Raw genomic sequence first — 21,520 nt, 5'->3', positions numbered from 1 at the left:
ACAATGATCAAACTTATTCATACTAGATTGCTAATCCTAGCAGAAAAAATGCATGATTCAGTTTCTAGAGATGTTGAATCTTTCATCATAAACATTAAAAACATAAAAGGAAAAACATGTTGAAAGAAACATAAATGTTAGGGAAGATAATGTTTACCTTGATTGAATTGGAATTGTTTTCTTGAGGGTTTATTTGGAGATGCTTGGGATTGATCTCTAATAATGTCGAGAGACTTCCCTACTCATTGCATTTGAAGAACAGAAGTCTGTTTTTGGTTGACAAAACAATCAAATGAGTTCTAAAATAAACAACATTTAATGATTGGTATAATATTAATTATATTTGCTAATAACGGTAGGAATAAACAAATAAAATGATAAAAAAATAGAAGCTACAAGAATTACTAAAAATAAAGCTACGTCAACACAATGTTTTACTTTAATAATTTTTTAAAAAACTTTAATTTACATAAATTTATAAATTATTAAAATAATTTTTATTCAAATAATAACTGATCATAATTTGATATATCATATATACAAATGAACTTCAATTAATATTCACTTGTATATATACGATTTATTCATAGTTAATTAAAATAATAAATAATAATATCTAAGAACTTTTCAATCGTAATAATGTAATTTTATAATAAAAAATTTTAATTATAAAAATTATTAAATTAGTCTTTACTTGTATAAAGTGATGATTAAAATTCTTGTTAACTAAACCTATTTAGATTGTGTTATTGCGGCATCACAGTGATGATATTTAAATGAATCAGCAAAAGCAAGCACAGGAGGAGAAACCATAAGAATGGCAAGCAAAGACGACGAGATAAAGCCATGACTGAAACTACTTACCCTGCAAATGTGTAGACTAAGATTTGGACTAAGAAAAAAGTGAACACTCAGACAAAAAATTAAAGCTTCTAATATTATGCTTAGTAAGTAACAGTAAGCCCCAGTATCTTCCATGATTGAGAGCAATATTAAAATCAAAGATAGTACAATTTTTTTGAAAAATCGAAAATAATTTTAGTTTCGATGTTTTACAGTCTTGAGACACAAACTTTTGTGTCTCAAGACTCCGATCATGATTATCTTAAGGCTTGCTTGGTAAGTCTAGAGACTTGTACCCAGAAATGTACAATTTGATTATTTTTGTTCTTAGGATCTCAAGACATAATCATTATGTTTTGACAAAACACTAATGTGATATTAACTAAAATGAACATTTAAATGCATTCAAACACCAATCAATTTATGCAAAATTAAGCAAATTTTAACTCAATAAATCACCAAGTCACAAGTAAGTAATATATATATATATATATATATATACTTTAATTCACCAAAGTTTTTTACCTTCCATAAAATCAAGTATTATTATTTTATAACAAATGTTACCATAATCAATTCAACTAATATGATATAAATTTATCTAAGCTTAATCACCAACTTACCCTTATATATATCAACAAAGACAATTATTAATTTCCCCAAGGATGATCACATGAAAATAACTATATTTTCCTCATCAATCTATTATTAATTTAATCATTACTAATCCATCCTATATTGATACCATGCAAATTGCCTCTACTCTTGACTTTTCGCAACCAATAGCTAAAGCCCTTTGTGCACAAAATAAACAAATACAATGAAATCAAGTCACCCTAATGAAGACCATTGTGATAAGAAATAGGACCAAGCTCAATACCATTAAAAGAAACAAAATATTTAAACAAGGAAACCTACAACACCATCCAATCAGCCTAACCTTTATGGAACGCCATACGTTCAACAATGAACATAAGCTTATGTATTTGTATTTGTAAACAAAGACTTAGAAATTAAAAGAAACAGAGACTTAGAAATTAAAGTTACCTGACCTTCTGTTTGCCAGTGAAGGAAAAAAAAACCACCACTCCCCATGAAAATAAATGAAAGTAACAGGATTAAGAGTGTTAATAGAACTTCAGAAACCAAATAACTACGCATCAATTAGGATTTAAAGCAACACTTACGATTTATATTGCCGTAGACAACAAGCAGATTGTTCGGCAGCACAATGAAGGCTCGTCAGATTGGTCTGTGTTAAAATAGTCATAAATTTTGACATTTTATTGATAATGAATTTCTACAACAATTTCAAATTTTAAGATGAAATACAAACGAGAAAGAAGTGCAAACTGAAAAGATGATAAATTTAAAGAATAATAGAAAAAAAAACGTAAGAAAGGTTTGAATATTACCTGGGGAGATCTGGAGAGTGAAGTGGAATCGAGGATTTGAGAGAGAAAGAGAGTTAAAAAAAGGGGATGAAGATCGATTGAGAAGAAACACCAAGCTCAGGCCTTCAATCGGTGAAATATGGAGGAAAGCAACTTAGGGTTTGATTTGGGGAAACTGAGGGTATAGGGAAAATTTTGTTTTGGGAAAAAATACTAAGTATTGGGGCTTAACTTGGGGATAAAGAGAATGAAAGAAAAACGACGCCGTTTAACCTATTAAAACTCAAATATAAAAACACCGGTATAGGTCAACTTTTAGTGGCGTTTTTTATTATAAACGCCACTATAGCTCATTTTTTGTGGCTTTTTTTGAAAAAACGCCACTAATTCACAATTTTAATTTTTTTTCATTTTTAACATATATTTTTTATGCTTTTTTATTTCAAATTTTCCTGCTGAGATTATCATTTTTATATATTTTTATTTAACTTAGTAACTAAAATATTAAATTTTAACTTTTTAAGTTTTTATTTCCAAAATTAAACACTAAACCCTAAATCCCAAACCCCAAATCCCAAACCCCAAACCATAAACCCCGTACCATAAACCTTAAAACCCAATCCCTAAACCCTAAAAGCCTAAATCTCCCTAACCCAATATACCCCTTAAATATTAAATATGTATACTCTTAAACCTGCTAACCCCTAAACACTAAATATAACCCTAAACCCTAACCCTAAAATCCTAAAACGCTAAAAATAAAATCTTATTGCTTACCAGCTAAAACCATAACATTAAACCTTGACAACATTACCCCTAAATCCTTGAACAGTGCTAAGACCCTGACCCTGTACCATAAACCCTAAACTATAAACCTTAAACCCCAAACTCTAGACCCTAAACCTTAATTAACCCCTAAAGTATAAATCATAAACCATAACCCTTAACCCCAACATCTATCCCTTAAACCATAAACCATAAAACATAATTCATAAACCATTGACCCTTAACCCCTAAACTCCTAACCCCTAAACCTTAAACCCTTAAACCCTACTATCGCTAAACACTAATATCTTAGACCCTAACTAATAAACCCTAAATAATAAACTTTAAAACACTAAACCCCTATCCTCTATCCTCTTAACCCATATAAACCCCTAACACCTAACCCATAAACCTTAAACCCATATATATATCCCTTAATCCTAACCACTAACCCCTAACTCTTAAACCCTAAACCCATAACCTTTTAAATTATAAACCTCAAACCCTAAATCATAAAACATAAATCATCAACCATAAATCATAACCCTTAAACCTATAAAAATATTAAATTTAAAAATCAGTTTAAATAGAAAATTTTAAATTCATTTAAAAAATAAGTTAGACTGAAACATTTAATACTTGAGTTTGGTCTAATCCGTTTTCAAATTCATAATATTTTATGAAACGCCGCTAATGCCATTGAAGTTCAAACAAAACGACGTCGGTCTGCTTAATGTTTTAGCGGCGTTTTTGTAAAAACGCCGTTAAAGATTGATATATTGCGGCGTTTTAAGTAAAGCGCCGCTAATGCCATTGAAGCTAATTTAAAACGACGTCGTTTGCCTTAACCTATTAGCGGCGTTTATAAAAAACGCAGCTAATTATGCGACCTATAGCGGCGTTTTTTACAAAAATGCCGCTAAAGTGCGAGCTATTGCGGCGTTTTTAGGAAAGCGCCACTAATGTCATTGAAGCTCATATAAAACGACGTCGTTTTGTTTAACATTTTAGCGGCGTTTTTCTAAAAACGCCACTAAAGTTTGATCTGTTACGGCGTTTTGGGGAAAACATCGCTACTACCAATGAAGCTCATGTAAAACGACGTCGTCTTGCTTAAACTTTTAGCTGCGTTTTTGAAAAAGCGCCGCTAAAGGTCGACCTTTAGCGCCGTTTTTTTAAAAACGCCGTTAAAACTCCATCTATTTGATTTTTTCCGGCGTTTTCTTTTGAAACGCCGCTAAAAGTCTGTTTTGGTGTAGTATGAATGTTCTACCAAGTGAGGTTCTAAACTTTCAAAGACTTTCTGAAATTTCATAATAAAATCATTTTAGTTTAAACAACATCAGGTATAAAAATAGTAAGCTCACTTGCATGCTTTGTACTTATGGAATAATTTACTCATTTACAGTTTGGTGTCGCCACACTGTCAGGCAGCACCCTTAAACTCTTTTTTCCATCTGCCAACAGAAAAGGAAAATTTACATATCAAGTTCCTAAATATTTTAGATCAAGTTACTCATTATGAGAATAATAAAATGTGAACCCAAACATCTTACTCTTGATCATCTTTTTGGTGAATTACAAGAAGAGGGTAAAACCTTAATAGCAATGTGATTAACGCGACTTGAACCCAAACCACACCTAAAATAGTAAACACCTTAACTATCATACCAATACACAAGTTCACACACTAAAAGATTTTAAGTTGAACTTCCAACCAAAAATTTTAAAAGATTATAGTGGGACAAAAGAACAAGAGAAATAAAGGTAGCTCTAAATTGACAAATTTTAGATGAATATTTTTAAAAAAATAATAGAAATCACAACAAGTGCAATCAACCACCACCATGCATTATGATTTTCAAAATGGTCCCTTATGGACCATAAGAAGCATGCTATATTCAATGTATTTAACTAAAGTTTAGGCAATAATAACTCATTCATTGACTATTTCATATTTATACTTAGCCTCCCATTGTTAAGGAAAAATCAGCCAATCACAATAATAATACTTTCTTTATTGAGAATTTAAGATAAACAAAAAAAAAAAAAAAGGGTAAAATCTAATAATAGATGGAATATTATACTCCATAAAGCATTCCCAAATAATCAATAAACCTAAAGAAGTTTCTAAAACGTTTTTCTTTTAATTAATATATGTGCTATTTGAGGTCAAATTTTTAAAATTATTATTTTTAATTGAAATTGATTTAGGGTTTAAATCAATATTTTTCTTACCAACTTACATTTATTTAAACCAGACAATATTAATGTAAATAAATGCATTTTTATTTTTATTTTTGAGGTTAAGATTAATTTACTACGTTTATAAATGCTGAATTTGGCATGGGCTAATTAAGAAAGATAAAATAAGCCATCCTAGAAGTGGTTGTTGTTGAATCTTCCAACGAATTAAAAATAAAAATAATGGTCTTCACGTTATAATCATAGTATAATTTTTATGCAAGTCAACTATACATCTAGATCCAAAACTTTAACCTATTCTATAATAGGGTATTGGATCTAGTGTTTTGGGGATCTTTATGTGTTATTATTGTTAGTATGGTTAATTATTTTTTAAAAATTCAGTCATAAACTTATTACTGATTTGGCACCTAAAAAAATCAACTATCCCCCCAAAATAAATTATGCATTCTGGTCTGAAATGCAAATGTTTTGTAGTGTCTAAGATTTGTAAGGAACGTAGGATTGTGTGGAGCATATGAGGTAGAACTTTGGGACATACTTGATTGTTTTTAATAGGTTTAGAAGATTGGTTGTCGAGATATGTTGTTAGAATCAGATTGTTTGGAAGCGTTGCACCATATTAAGGGAATCTGATAATTAATCCATCGAAATCACATATCGCAAATGCAATTCGAGATTTGTTGAGGCATGATTGGAATGCCAGTTTAACTCATGTGTAACGTGAAAGCAATAGGTTGGCTAATTGTTTAGCAAAGGTTGCAGAAAGAATGGACATTGACACCTTTGGTCTCAACCCCCTCATTTTGCTCTGAATGTTCTACATGAAGACCTTACTAGTTTATATCTATTCGTAAATTAATTATTATGTAATAGTCTAGAATGCCCAATTTGTAAACTAAAAAAATTATATATTTTTGAACTATCATGTGGCTGAAAAAGTCCCTTAAGTTTGTATTTTTTAGCCACACAATAATTTAAAAAACATAAAACTTTTAGGTAATTAAATTTTTATGAACTAAATCATAACTAAATTAATTACTAATTTAGTTATAATATATTTTTTAATTTACCTATAACTTAAAAAATTTTATAACAATGTTATGATTTGAATAAACTCCTAGTAGAATTTGGCCTAATCATACTATGTTTATTATAATTTTTATTATTAAATAAAAGGGAAATTATTATGGCCTCAAATTTATTTCCGTTGTGGACCGACAACTCCTTTTGTCAATTGGTCAAGTAACGAAGGTTACGGCGACTAGAATCTCAAAAGAATATCCGGTAATATGCTGTTTTTGACTGTCACACAAAATCTTCACTTATCACATCTTTTTCAGAAATACATAAATAAATAAATATAAATTTGATAAGCTGTCAATGGTTGAATTAATAAGCAACCGACCCTATCGTCATGCAACTTTACCTCCCTATATAACCCTTGGCTCGTATCCTTCATAGTCAATATTTGACTTCATTGCACTTTGAAAATTAGGCTCTATTCTGAGTAAATCCTCTTTTATCATTAATTAAATACTTTTGAGAAGCAAAGCAGTAATTTTTAAAAAATATATATTTACAAAAGAGATTATAGTTGAGGATAAAAAATAAGTTGTTTATATGAAAAAGAATTAATTTATCTTTAGTCACAATTCAATAGATTTAAGTTTGCGTACATGAGATCGATTGAGTCTTAATTTAATTGGTATAGGTATTGTTGTTAATGTAAAAGAACGTGAATTCGAGTGCACTGAAGCGTATTATCCTATTATTTATGAGTTGGGAGAGAGACTATGAGTAATTTTATGTATCGTCTCTTTATAACCAGACAATTACAATTACATCTATTGTGATTCTCAATAGAAGAGTCAAATTAGAGACCAACATCCATGTGACCCCATAGACCTCTTTTAAAGATTTCAACGTGTAAAAGAAATTGATATCTTCTACTTATGTCGTATAAATTATCATTTCAACTATATACTTTTCCCATAATGATATCTATGCTATCTAGTATCGGGAATCACAATAGGTTAAATACTATAAAATGAAAAAGGGTTAATATATATTTTGGTACCTATATTTGGTTTTAAGATTCAAATTGGCAGCTAATTTTTTTTTGTTCAATTAGGTATTTGAACTTGGTTTATTTTGATCCAATTAAATGCCTAAACTTTGACATCTTAGTTCAAATTAATACCTAAACTTAAGTTGTTGGTTCAAATTAGTACTTACGATAAATGACTTATTTGAATTAAATTGAACTATGAAACTAAATTGAGTACCTTAAATACCAATTTAAACATTAAAAGCTAAATTTAAATAACTATCAAAAACTTGAAAAACCCATCTATAAATTAAATATAATTTATTATTAAAATCTAATTTTAATGTTAGAATGGATTGTTGGCACAGTATTAAAATATCTCAATTATAACCCACAAAACTAAAGAAAAAAAAAAGTAATGATGAAAATTAAATAACAATGAGGACTTGATTACCAACTACTCAAGAGTATTCGAAGCTTTCCTTTATTATTATTATTAAATGACATATTAATATATTTAAGGGGACATTGTTGAGCTAACAACAAAAAAAGGTAACATGAAAAAAACCTAATATCTTAGGAAATTGTCTGTACTAATACCAAATTACCAACCAAACCACATGGTATTACATTTGATTGTCTTTTTTTCATCACATGCATGAGGAGTTGTGTCATTCATGCCCTTATTTGAGCACATAATGCTACACATTTGTCATTATGGTTGACCATCACATAAATATTAACAAATACATAATAACATGTAGTTTAATAGATATATTTTTTATTTATCTATTTATTCAATGATCACTTAAAAAACAACAAGCCTGGCATAAATGTGATGTGACAATTAATGAATATGTATTTTTTTCATATGAGGGATGCATGATTTGATTGATCATATAACTAATATTTGGAAAATAATTTTTTATCCAAATAAATATATAAGACTTTGTGATTATAATTATATGTGTAAATTTTAATCAAACTTACAAAACATCATGTAAATAAATAAAGTACATAATAACTCATAGTTAAGTGTATTTTTTTAAAAAAAATCAAAGTTATTTTCAACTAAAATTGAAAAAATTATCCATGTAATAAATTTATTAAAATATATATAAATTAAATGTGATTTTGATTAAAATAGTAAAAACTAAGATAATAAAGCCCATAAATTTTGGGTTTAAAATATATAATTTTATATATATTTATCTAGATTTATCAAAATATAAAAGATATAATTACTCTCGAAATAATATTTAGTACTTTGTAAAATAAATAATACAATACAATAGGAGATCGAATTATGAACTTCATGCTAATTAACTTGAAACCCACACAAATTTACTACTGAGCTAGTAACGTGATTAACATCCTTGAAATTATATTAAGTGAACCATATTGGGTGAAAGTGTTGATAAATTATGCTACACTAACTCATGATGTGAGTGAAAAAATATAAAATTAAAGATCAAATAAAGTTTTAGTTAAAATAGTGAAGGCATTAAAATTACTTGTTTTTTTTTAAATTTCACATTATTTGAAATGACAAAAATATATTTATAATAACTTTTATTATTTTATAAAAGCAATAGTATTTAATAATTGTTCAACTGAACTGAAACCGATTGAAAATTGATACTATGGGTCTGCTTTGATAAATTAAAATTTTAAGTGTTGAAAAATAAAATATAAAATTTTAATGCTAAATTTTAGAATAGGTGAATTTGTACTAAAAATTTGTTTGATAAATTAGTAAATATAAGTAATGAATACAATTATGTTGTTTGATAAAGTAAATATTGATTTTAAAAGGTTATTTATATTTTTAATTTTTAATTTTAATTTTACTAATATAGTATTTTATATTATTTTAAATAAAAATACATATATGATAATTGAATATCTTATTTAAAATTTTATATTAAATAAAAATTAAAATAATTACGAAATACGATATCTCACTAAATTATGCATATTGATTAGTGCAAACAATTTGTCCTAATACATATAAAAGAGAAGATGATGATAGTGATCCAATTAAGAAACAACATTAATTATTTAGATTATTCAAACACCATTATTTGTCATGTTGATGCTCGTGAGTGCTGACAATTCACCAACATGGTTTATTAATCGAAGGCAACACTCATGTGAAGACATAATTATAATTTAACAAGGATTAAATTGAAATTTCAAGATTTCGATCAATATTAAATTATTTTTTTAAATATGTGTATATATAAATTTTCAAGTTTATATTATGAAAATAATATTAAATTTATTTTTGAGAGAAATGAAATTTCATTAACAATCAAAGGGCAAAACAAATAATATTAAAACTTAAAACTTTATGTTTCCAAGTCTTATTAAATTTTTACTATTACTTAGCGCCTCAAAATACAAAATAAATTTATATATTTTTATATTGGTTAAAGTGTGCCTATAATCTCTCTAATTTCTAAAATTAGAATTTAGCTTCTTTAATTTTAGATTTTAAAATTTAAATCCAATTAAAAGCGTATTTAAGGAGTTTGACAAGAGTCGATAAGGATACTTTAAAATTTTAAATTAATAAAGATAAAATTACACTTTGATTGCCCATAAAATGATAAAATTTTGATTTAATCTTTTAAAAATTATAAAAATATAGGGTATTCAAATAGTGAATATGCGTTTTTACTATCGTAAAAATTACAACTTAATTTCGGCCACCCCTAATCAATTTTTAGCTTACCGAGTCTAACTATTAATACTATTAATTTTTTATTAAATTTAGATTAATTACACTTGAAATTTGAAAACTAAAAATTAAACGACTAAATTATTAGAAATATAAATACAGAAACTAAAGATTTAATTTTCAAAAAGTAGAAGCATTTTAACCTTTTACATATATTCTTCAACTTTTAATAGTGTGTGCTTATGAGGATTTACAATTTAGAAAATTGGTTGCTTTGGCTTTTGCTTTATGATCCAACTTTTTTTTATACATTGATAACCCATCAAAAAGTACAGTATATATTTTTGATTAAGATCGATTAATTGGTATCCCATTCATCAGCATATCCACTAGATTATCCTTTGTTAAAGTTTTATGCTTTAATTTATATTACATTTTTCATGATCTATGCGTTTACAATGTAAGCATCAATGTCTATTAGTGGAACAAAGAAGAATCAATTCTTAACCTGCTTTCTACATTTTATTATATAAAATATTCATACTAAATGAATATTTAAGTGCGGATTGAATCTTAATTCATTTGTTATGAATATTGTTGTAAATATAAAAAGATGTAAGTTCGAGTACGTTGAAACACATTATTCACCTATTAATGGATTGGGAAAGAATTATGAATAATTCTAGATATTGATGGATTGAGGAGGGATTATATTTTCGAATTCGAAAAAATATCTTATAACTCCTCCAAATTTTGTTAATTTTATAAAATTAAGGAGGATAGTAAGTACCTATATCTTGAGCTTAAATTGGTAATAAAATTAAAATAATTTTTTTAGAAAAAATTTCTAATTTTCAAAAACTCAAAAAGTTACTTCATTAAATCCATTAAATTTCCTTTATTACAATTTAGAAAATAGAAGGAGAAGAAACTAAAGTAAACTCAACTTCTGAAATTAAATTTAGAAAAAGAAAAAAGAGGAAGAAGAAGAAGAAGTTTGCATTTGCTTTTTACTTTTCTAATTTGTTTTTCTTTCCTACTCCAATGTCGTCCACACTAATTTCTACAATATAAAAATTAAGAAAAATCCAATTTTTTTCAATATTTGTTATTTTTCCTCTATAAATAATCGTCTTCCTTTGTTCACTTGCTCATTAACTAGCTTCACACACACTCTCTCTCCCTCTTTTTCTGGTTCAAAGTTGGGTTCTCAGTTGCCCTGATTCAGGTACACTTCTTTATCCTTATCTTTATTTGATCATATCCAAATCTGGGTTTTCTCCAAAACCTTTGAAGTTTGTTTTTTTTTTCTGGCAAAGAGCTATATTTTCTCCTAAAACTATGGGTTGTGTAAAAACCTTTTGATTTTTGATGATTCCACTTTTCTGGGTCTTGGACAGATTTTGTTGCTATTTTTAAACCCAATTTTGGTTTTTATTATTTTGGTAAATTTAGCCTGTTTAATGGTCTACAGGGATTAAAAAGAAAAAAAAGCTAAGTTCTATATTCGGGTGTGACAATGGCTACTAATAACAATAATAGCAAGTTAGAGAAGTTGGCTTCCATTGATGCACAGCTACGTGCTTTGGTTCCCGCTAAAGTGAGTGAAGATGATAAATTGGTGGAGTATGATGCTTTGCTTTTGGACCGGTTCCTCGATATTCTTCAAGACTTACACGGCGAGGATCTTAGGGAAACGGTATGTCATTCTTCAAGAATTGCATATACATAGTTTGATGTTTAAAACTAATGCATATGGTAACATTATACTACTTTATTATCAATTGTTTGTACATTGATTTGTGAGAGTTTCACATTTGGATTACTTAGAATCTTATTTCCTGGTTTTATGTATTACTTTCAGATACGGTTCATAGTGTTCTTTGGAAGATGCTCAATAAATTGATTTGATCTTGAAATTTGTGTTGTGAATTACAGTGATAAAATTGTACCATCTTTTTGTGTGGTTGATTTGATTAGGTTCAAGAATGTTATGAACTTTCTGCTGAGTATGAAGGGAAGAGTAACCCCAAGAAACTTGAGGAGCTGGGGAATGTTTTAACTAGTTTGGATCCAGGGGACTCCATTGTTATAGCTAAGGCTTTCTCCCACATGCTTAACTTGGCTAACTTGGCTGAGGAAGTTCAGATTGCTTACCGGCGAAGGATCAAGTTGAAGAAAGGTGATTTTGCCGATGAGAACTCTGCGACAACTGAATCGGATATTGAAGAAACTCTCAAGAGACTTGTGGTTGATCTCAAGAAGTCTCCTGAGGAAGTTTTTGATGCACTTAAGAACCAGACTGTGGATCTGGTCTTCACTGCTCATCCTACCCAATCTGTTCGTAGATCTTTGCTTCAGAAGCACGGAAGGTTTGTTCTTCGATTCTTGTAGCTTAATGTCTTTTTTATTACATCTTGAGAAGTACAGCAAAGAAGAAATTTTGAATTTAAAACCTGTTGTTTTCATTACATCCAGGATAAGGAACTGTTTAGCTCAGTTGTATGCTAAAGATATTACTCCAGATGATAAGCAGGAGCTTGATGAAGCTCTACAGCGTGAGGTATATCACTGTGTCATGATATTTGTTTATCTGTAAATAAACTTGCTATCCATTTCACAAAGGAGATGACTTGTTCTCACTTGTTTTGTTTCAATTCCTTTTCCATGTAGATTCAAGCCGCATTTCGTACAGATGAGATTCGAAGGACTCCTCCAACTCCCCAAGATGAGATGAGGGCGGGAATGAGTTACTTCCATGAAACAGTATGGAAAGGTGTCCCCAAATTCTTGCGGAGAGTTGACACAGCTTTGAAGAACATTGGAATTAATGAACGTGTTCCCTATAATGCGCCACTTATTCAGTTTTCTTCATGGATGGGTGGTGATCGTGATGGTACATTCCTACTTGGATAACTGAATATAAAAAAAGGCTTTACCCTGTAGTTCAAAAGCTTTTCTTGTTAATATTTGCTTGATATATAATGCAGGCAATCCAAGGGTAACTCCTGAGGTCACAAGGGATGTTTGCTTGTTGGCTAGAATGATGGCTGCCAATTTGTACTATTCCCAAATCGAGGATCTGATGTTTGAGGTATTTAGCTTGTATCATGTAACACTTTCTTATGAGCTTTATTTGAAGGATCCATTTTGGGCCAATCCTTATTGATGTATCTTTGCAGTTGTCAATGTGGCGTTGCAGTGATGAGCTTCGTGTTCGTGCAGATGAACTTCATAGATCTTCAAGGAGAGATGCTAAACACTACATAGGTATACTTTTAGAAATATGCCGGTTTCCATTTTGTTTACCTTTTTTCCTAAATATAGATGATGCACTTTTTACATAAATAGCTGTTCCGAATGGGCTTTACATACATTTCATGTGACCATGTGAACAAAAATGTAAGTCCAGCTATTATTTTTGCATGTGTTTTCAGAATATACTTTGAAGTATTGAGAATACTGTTTCTCTCTCTAATTCCCCATACGGGACAGAATCTTCTATAGTGTATCTTTTATAAAATGCTCAAAGAATATATTTAGACTTTAGGGAAGTTGAAACTAGATATGCTTCTCTGACAAGATTTCCAATGCCATGTGATGATTTACGCGATTTGGAAATGATAGTTTCTATAATATCTTGCTCAATTGATTTCATGTCACTGGTTCAGTTCTCATTTGATGTTACTTCAATGCAGAGTTCTGGAAAAAAGTTCCTCCAAATGAACCCTACCGTGTTATTCTTGGTGATGTTAGGGACAAGCTGTATCAGACACGTGAAAGGTCTCGCCAAATGTTGTCTCATGGTATCTCTGACATTCCAGAGGAGGAAACTTTCACCAACATTGAGCAGGTCTCTGTCAGTTTATCATATATCAGTCTTATTATGAGGTTGGAATCCACCTACTCATCATGAGTAAAATAGAGATTTACATTAGATTGCCCCTCGGCTAACATCTAGCCTTAATAACAATAGGAAAACGGCCTGGAAAACCCGATTTTGTAACTCTTCTCCTTTTTTCGTTTTATGTGCTGGGACAATAATGCCTTGAAAATTTCCATTTCACTTTCTCTGCCCTCATTGTAACATCTGCCCTAATTAACTCTTTGATCTTAAATTTTATGCAGTTTTTGGAACCGCTTGAACTATGTTATAGGTCACTTTGCTCTTGTGGTGACCGGCCAATTGCTGATGGAAGTCTTCTTGATTTCTTGAGGCAAGTATCAACTTTTGGCCTCTCACTTGTCAGACTTGACATTCGGCAAGAGTCTGACCGCCACACCGATGTCTTAGATGCCATCACCAAGCACTTGGAAATTGGTTCCTACCGAGAGTGGTCTGAAGAACAAAAGCAGGAATGGCTATTGTCTGAACTAAGTGGAAGGCGTCCATTGTTTGGTCCTGATCTTCCTAAAACAGAAGAAATTGCTGATGTTTTGGATACCTTCAGTGTCCTAGCAGAGCTCCCGGCAGACAACTTTGGAGCATACATCATTTCAATGGCAACTGCTCCTTCTGATGTTCTTGCTGTTGAGCTCCTACAGCGTGAATGCCACGTGAAGCAACCATTAAGAGTTGTTCCACTGTTTGAGAAGCTTGCGGATCTGGAGGCTGCACCTGCTGCTTTGGCTCGGCTCTTCTCGATAGATTGGTACAGAAATCGGATCAATGGCAAGCAAGAAGTCATGATTGGGTATTCTGATTCGGGTAAAGATGCTGGCCGTCTCTCTGCTGCCTGGCAGTTATATAAAGCTCAAGAGGAGCTTATCAATGTTGCTAAGGAATTTGGTGTGAAGCTAACGATGTTCCATGGTCGTGGTGGAACTGTTGGAAGAGGTGGTGGTCCCACCCATCTTGCTATATTATCTCAACCACCAGAAACAATTCACGGCTCACTTCGGGTTACAGTTCAAGGTGAAGTTATTGAGCAATCGTTTGGAGAGGAACACTTGTGCTTTAGAACACTCCAGCGTTTTACTGCTGCCACACTTGAGCATGGCATGCACCCACCAGTTTCACCAAAACCAGAATGGCGTGCACTGATGGATGAAATGGCTGTCGTTGCTACTGAGGAGTACCGTTCCATTGTCTTCAAAGAACCTCGATTTGTTGAATATTTCCGCCTTGTAAGTGAACTTGCATTATCATGTTCTGAACACCATGCCATTTGTTCAAGTTAATTAAAGCAGTTTTGGATTAACTAATACCTGTTCCTTTTTCTGTAGGCTACACCAGAGTTGGAGTATGGTAGAATGAATATTGGAAGCCGACCATCAAAGCGGAAGCCAAGTGGGGGTATCGAATCTCTTCGTGCAATCCCATGGATCTTTGCGTGGACACAGACAAGATTCCATCTCCCTGTTTGGCTCGGATTTGGAGCTGCATTTAAACATGTCATTCAGAAGGACATTAAGAATCTCCTTATGCTGCAGGAGATGTACAATGAATGGCCTTTCTTCAGAGTGACAATTGATTTGGTTGAAATGGTCTTTGCAAAAGGAGATCCCGGGATTGCAGCCTTATACGATAAGCTTCTTGTTTCTGAGGAACTCTGGTCTTTCGGAGAGCGGTTGAGAACCAACTTTGAAGAAACTAAAAGCCTTCTCCTCCAGGTAAATTCCCTTGGCCTGGATCGCATATAGATGCTTCTGGTTACTTACATCTTTCAAAAAAATCGAGCAACTTACTCTTTTCTTCTTTACTGTTTATCAGATTGCTGGGCACAAGGATCTTCTCGAAGGGGATCCCTACCTGAAGCAAAGACTCGGGCTACGTGATTCATACATCACCACTCTAAATGTCTGCCAGGCCTACACACTCAAACGTATCCGTGACCCAAATTACAACGTGAAGTTGCGGCCACATATCTCTAGAGAGATCATGGAATCAAGCAAACCTGCTGATGAACTTGTCAAACTGAACCCAACAAGCGAGTATGCCCCTGGTTTGGAGGACACCCTCATCTTGACCATGAAGGGTATTGCTGCCGGCATGCAAAACACCGGTTAAACACCGACCTACTACACGAGGTGTGCTTATAGTCTTTTAAGTCCAGAGAAGATGAATTATTCATCAAAGACTGATGTCATTTCGGCAAAAACCTTTCTTATAGGTAAACAAAAGAGGCGGATATATATATAAATGCTCTTTAAAGCTGTATGATTATGCTGTTATGCTTTTAAGACTCGTTTTATTTTTTTATATATATGTATTGCGGCAAGTGTTTATTATTGCCCAAAAGCGGATTGGAATGGAACTCCATGGGAACTGATCCATTATGCTTTAAATACAAGTAATGCCTTTTGAGGCTTCTGGTTTTTGTTTTTACGTATAATCTTGGGTCTTTTTAAGCTTATATAATTTACAGCTTCTTTATGCATGCATGTATTTTTGTATTAATCTAATGAAAGAATTTCATATGATTAAAACAAAAACAGACTAATAGTTAAATGGTCAGAAATGTAATTTCCCTTAATTTTTTGTTTTTTTTGACAAAAGCACTTCCACAAAATTCTTGCAAGTGTTCAAATTTCTAATAAAGATTTAGGTGATCGGATCCGAAAAATTGGCTCCATTTGTCCTTACTTCAACAAAGGAAGCACAGACCTCTTCGGCGAAAGAACTTTTGTTGTCTTGGTCCCAACTCAACACTAAACAAGTCCGAACTAGTTGAATACTTGTGTCAGAAATTCTCCGAGTCGGTTTGCCATTTCCATAAAGGATATAATTGACAGCTCGAAGTTGCATATATAAAGTAAATTTAAATATATAACAATTCAATATATAAATATAGTGTATCTTTCAATATATAAGATCTGGAAATATGCATACCCTAAATCGACTTGAACTAAAATTTATAAATATAGATGAGTTTTAACAAAATTTGAGATTCATATTTTGATTGAGCTTAAACAAACATAAAATATATCAATATTATATATAAACTCAGCCCTCATGAACTTCTTTAATTATTATGTAAATTTTAGTATTACGAGGTAAATAATATATATTCATTTATAGATTGATTAAAATTTTTATTAAATGATACAATAAATATTTAAATAAAGACTTTATAACAATTTTTTCTTAAAAGTAAATTAAAATTTAGATTTTAAAATCAACCCTTTTTGGTTTCTTCCTCCTTTTCTCCCTTATAAAACATGTACCTAAAGTTATTTTATTTTCCTCTTAATTATGTAAATAATAATAAAAATTATCATTTCACTAACAAAATTAAAAAACCAATTAAAAGCAGAATAAAGAACAAGTCTCCCTCACTATTTTTAGATAATTTTAGTTGCTTTTCTTCAGGTTGGTTTGATTAATTAAAAATTCCCTTAAAAACAAAAAAAATTGAATAATTTCCATAGCCGAAAATAGCTCAGTTCCTCACTATAAATTTACCATTTTTTTTACATTGATTATAGTTTATTAACCAATGTATCCGTAGAGTTATTTATCGAAAATTTGATTGATGGAAGCTTATCAGAATCCATTTATCTTCGAAAAAGTTGAAGACAATGAGATCCTATTTCTCTTTGTTCATTTTATGCTACAACATACTACCATTTATACGATTGGAAGCAAAAAAATTAAGGCAACAAGGTTGGGAGAAATTGTCGATGCATCAATCATCTTTTGTTTGCTGATGTAGTTACTATTTTTTTCTAAGTTAGTGTGCATTCATATCTGATTCTAAAATGTGTATGTCGAAACCATTTTTTGAAAATGGGAAATTGACTTTGAAAATGAAAAGTTGGGAGTAGCCACCAATCGTTTTTAATAGGGTGTGATTGGTTCACCTCAAAACACGGTCGTTTTTAATAAATAAATAAATTTTTCAAAACGACGATTTTGGTCTGCGAAAATAAAAAATTAGTTCGGGAGTCAGTTACGTACGAGGAAGGATTAGCACCCTCGACACGCCCAAAATTGGTACTTGATTGATTATTTAGTGTCTCAATGTCGAAAATTAAAGATTTGGACAGAGTTCAAAACGCGATCCTCCTTTTATTGGCTTTTAAAACATTTAGGTAAGTCAAATGTGTATTAAAGACCATCTCACCTTGAGGTAAAACATTACATCCAGTACGTTAGGACACAATATTTTTGACCCTCAGATGTGATCTTGCCTTTAAAACATGCGTTTTTAGCTTTAAGAGGGTATTCGAACATTCAAAGCAGACCAAGAAAGCGAAACCCAGTACGTTAGGGCACGATCCTTTGAATTCTTTAAATATCGAACATTGCCTATGTTTTGAAAAATTTTGAGAGTGAACCGATAAAGGGATATTTTGATATTCAAAATAAACAAAGAAGGCGAAAAAAAAATAACTAATAATAATTTAGTATAAAAAAAATCATTGAAAAAAACTATGGTATATAAAAATAATAAAATAATAAAGTAGGTTTATTAAAAATTATGAAAAAACTTTAACGAAGAATATATACATATAAAAATTATAAATAGTGATAGTAAAATAATAGTAGTAAACGGTAGGAAAAAAATAAATAAAATATGATGAATAAAATATAATAAGTATAATAAACTATATTTAAAATTATTATAAAATATATATATAAAAAGAAATAATACAGGAAAAAATGATTATTAGCAAAAAAAAAAAATGATACGCCAAATAATGTAATACATATAATGACAAGTTATACATAAAATAATTAGTTTTACTTAAAAAAATGTATACAAAACATATAACAAATATAAAAATAAATAAATAATATAATAATGTGAATCATAACTCAAATTGACTAAATTAAATGGAAGAAAAAATAACGAAAATGATATAATAAGTATAATAAATAATAGTGTAAAAAAATAATACAATAAATAATAGGAAAATAACCTAAAATAGTTAAATAAAATAGCAATAGATTAATAATAATAGTACCAAAAGAATTTAATTTTGTGATAAAAGTGTTTAAAATAAGCAAAATAGGGCTTAATTGAGATCAAAACGGAAGTTCTAGGATAAAGCACAAATAAAAGGGGAAAGGAGGACCTCATTGAAGGGCGCGTGGAACAAGGGGGTTTAAAAATGTAATTTACCCAAATTTCTGAACCTAGCATTTAATATGGACCAAATTAAAAGTTGCACAAAATTGCTGGGTGAAATTCAAAAACAAAAGTGAAGCAGATTTGGGCAGCAAGAAAATGTACAGGGACCTGATGCACAAATTAACCCCTTAAGGGCAAAACACGTGGGGCCCACCACTTTAAAAGCTATTGAATGGTTCTGCAGGACCCATTTTATTTCTTATTCCCATTGTTTTTCAAACAAAAAGAAGCAGAATGCTTCTTCTTCCCTGCTCCCTTTCCATTTTTCTTTGCTAGGAATTCAACCTAGCTTGCACCACCCTGGAGGATCATTGGTGCCACGCACCTCCACCCCACCGCCGGTTCACGGATCAAGACCAGGTAAGCCCTCCTTTCTCTTTTAAAACTTTGTTTGATTATTTTCAAAAATAATGAAAAAAAAAGAAAGGAAAAAAATGTAGATGCACAACAAAGGCTAAAAACCTTGAAAAAAAAACTATAATCACCTTTGATTCTATTGGATGGTATTAAAAGTTTACTCAGAAATCTGGTATATCTCTCTGTATTTCCCTTGATTCCCCTGAAAAAAAAACTCCCCTTTATACTGTATTTTCAATGGCTTTTTATAGCCTAGAAATAAAACAAGGGAAAAACAAGTCTCCTCCTGTTACTATGCTTCTTGTTGTTTTCTGTTAAAGATATAGCTGCGAAAATCTCGGAATCGAGAGGCGTGGCGGAGTGGGACGCTGGTGAGAGGCGTGCGGCGCGAGGACTCATGCAACAACTTTGAGTCTCTGTTCGTTTGGGCCTTGTTTGGGTCTATTTTTGTGCCTATTTTTCTTGTATTGGATCATGGCATGAATTTGGTCCTACAGTGTACTACAACCTTTTTGCCATCTGTCAAGTTAGTATAAGGGCAAAATTAGAAATTTTGCATCGAGGAGGGCAAGATCAAATAAAAAAAGTTGGGAGGGGCCATAGTTAAAAATTGTGTTTTAAAATTATTTGAATTGAAGTTTTAATTCCTTGTAGGGTCAAAATTGAAAATCTTCGTTTAATTAAAGAGCTAAAAGGGAATTAATTAAATTATTAATTTCAAAGGAGCTTAAAAACAATTCTACCATTTAACTAAGGCAATGTTTTATAAAATTGAACCGGTGATTAAACATTTAGATCACCGATTCCCCGTTCAAGTGTCGGTACAATAATAATTCTATAAATAATTTAAAAAAATCATAATAATTAATAAAAAATAAAAAAAAATTGTAGAACATTTCAACAGTTGTTTATTATTATTATTTTGAACTACAATTTCTTATTGTTTTAAGCGGTTTGCTCAAAGAGTGATTTAATCCCTTTGTCAAACTAGATTGAGATACCAATCTAGCTTAATTCCAGCAATGTCAATGCTCTTGCTTTAATCATGTTGAAACATTATCAATTTTTGTTAAAATTGAATTATTGATGTGCCATAAAATATTTTTTAAAATTTTTATTAGTATCAATTTCACATTTTATCTTTAAAATATTTTTTATTAAAAATCATATTTTACCTTTAATATATATTTTAAATTTCAAAATACATAGTGACAAGAATTAGAAGAAAATTGAAGCAACTAAGCAAGCAAAGAAATTAACTCGTATATAAAATATTAATAAATAAATTATGAGGAAAAAAGTTAATAACAAATTTAATTACAAGTGAGTGACAGTGGCTACAAGGAACCAAATTTATTTTTAAATTTAACTTGAACAAATATATTCGATTCGATTTTATTCTAAGTTCATCTTACTTGACTCAATTCAAAAAATTTCAAATCGAAATAAGATGATAAAATAAGATCTATCAACTCGACTAACTTAAATTCATTCAATTCAATCCAACACTACCCTATCCATTATTATTTGTTTAGTGGAAACTTTCTTTTAAATACTAGAATTTATAATTTTATTATAGTGATAGAAATTAATTTCACCCGACGTCTCCTTTGGAAAAAGCTTTAAGTAAATAGAAAATCTTTTTCTAATTTAAAACTATTAGTGACATAATTATTTCCGACGAAAGATCCAATCGAAAATACTTATTTGTAATGAAAAACACCTTGAAGCAGCCATTATTAAACCCAAGCGTGCATTGATTGAAGAAGGCATGGAAGCCATTAAAGCAAGCATTGAAAGAAATGGAGGAATTCCATACGAGACGAAACGACGAAGTCCAGGGGAACCTGATCTTCATCATCATTAATAATCATGAATTTTGTTTCTCCTCTCCTTTACCACTTTTCTTTGGAAATAATAAAACCCGCAAATGGTGGCTTAGAAAATTTTGTTTGAATATATGCTAAACCAAATCATTTCCAATTCCTCCATCTTAATTTTCTTTTTCAGTTAAGTAGAATTTTGATTCAATAAAATTAGACTTTTCATAAGATCATTTATTAAAAATGCTCAGCTTACTCAAAAATGGTACTTGCTCCATCCCTATTCGAGCTATTATCATGATTCATCTCAATTTCAAACATAT

The 21,520-nt window shown here is 30.5% G+C and overlaps 1 protein-coding gene and 1 long non-coding RNA gene across 2 annotated transcripts; both read left to right on the top strand.

Moving 5' to 3' along the window:
* Nucleotides 1–10,789: 10,789 nt before the first annotated feature.
* Nucleotides 10,790–16,275, top strand: LOC108483247 (phosphoenolpyruvate carboxylase, housekeeping isozyme). The gene is made up of 11 exons (XM_017786535.2): nt 10,790–11,168; nt 11,415–11,639; nt 11,921–12,312; nt 12,419–12,503; nt 12,614–12,836; nt 12,931–13,034; nt 13,123–13,210; nt 13,639–13,793; nt 14,069–15,067; nt 15,167–15,553; nt 15,654–16,275. Exons 2-11 carry the CDS (start codon nt 11,460–11,462, stop codon nt 15,948–15,950), a joined length of 2,910 nt encoding a protein of 969 aa, XP_017642024.1. The 5' UTR covers nt 10,790–11,168; nt 11,415–11,459; the 3' UTR covers nt 15,951–16,275.
* Nucleotides 16,276–19,211: 2,936 nt separating this feature from the next.
* Nucleotides 19,212–19,984, top strand: LOC108482344 (uncharacterized). The gene is made up of 2 exons (XR_001870869.2): nt 19,212–19,377; nt 19,695–19,984. It is a non-coding gene; the product is annotated as an uncharacterized LOC108482344 (long non-coding RNA).
* The last annotated feature ends 1,536 nt before the right edge of the window (nt 19,985–21,520 follow it).

This window comes from Gossypium arboreum, chromosome 1 (assembly GCF_025698485.1).
Source record: "Gossypium arboreum isolate Shixiya-1 chromosome 1, ASM2569848v2, whole genome shotgun sequence".
Lineage (NCBI taxonomy): Eukaryota > Viridiplantae > Streptophyta > Magnoliopsida > Malvales > Malvaceae > Gossypium > Gossypium arboreum.
The sequence above is the reverse complement of the archived record's forward strand: the minus strand, read 5'-3'. Positions and strand labels throughout refer to the sequence as shown.

Coding starts and splice junctions, on each gene's coding strand:
- LOC108483247 (XM_017786535.2), top strand. CDS start 11,460: ATGGCTACTAATAACAATAATAGCAAGTTAGAGAAGTTGGCTTCCATT. Junction 13,211..13,638: donor AGATGCTAAACACTACATAG/GTATACTTTTAG, acceptor ACTTCAATGCAG/AGTTCTGGAAAAAAGTTCCT. Junction 15,068..15,166: donor TTGTTGAATATTTCCGCCTT/GTAAGTGAACTT, acceptor CTTTTTCTGTAG/GCTACACCAGAGTTGGAGTA.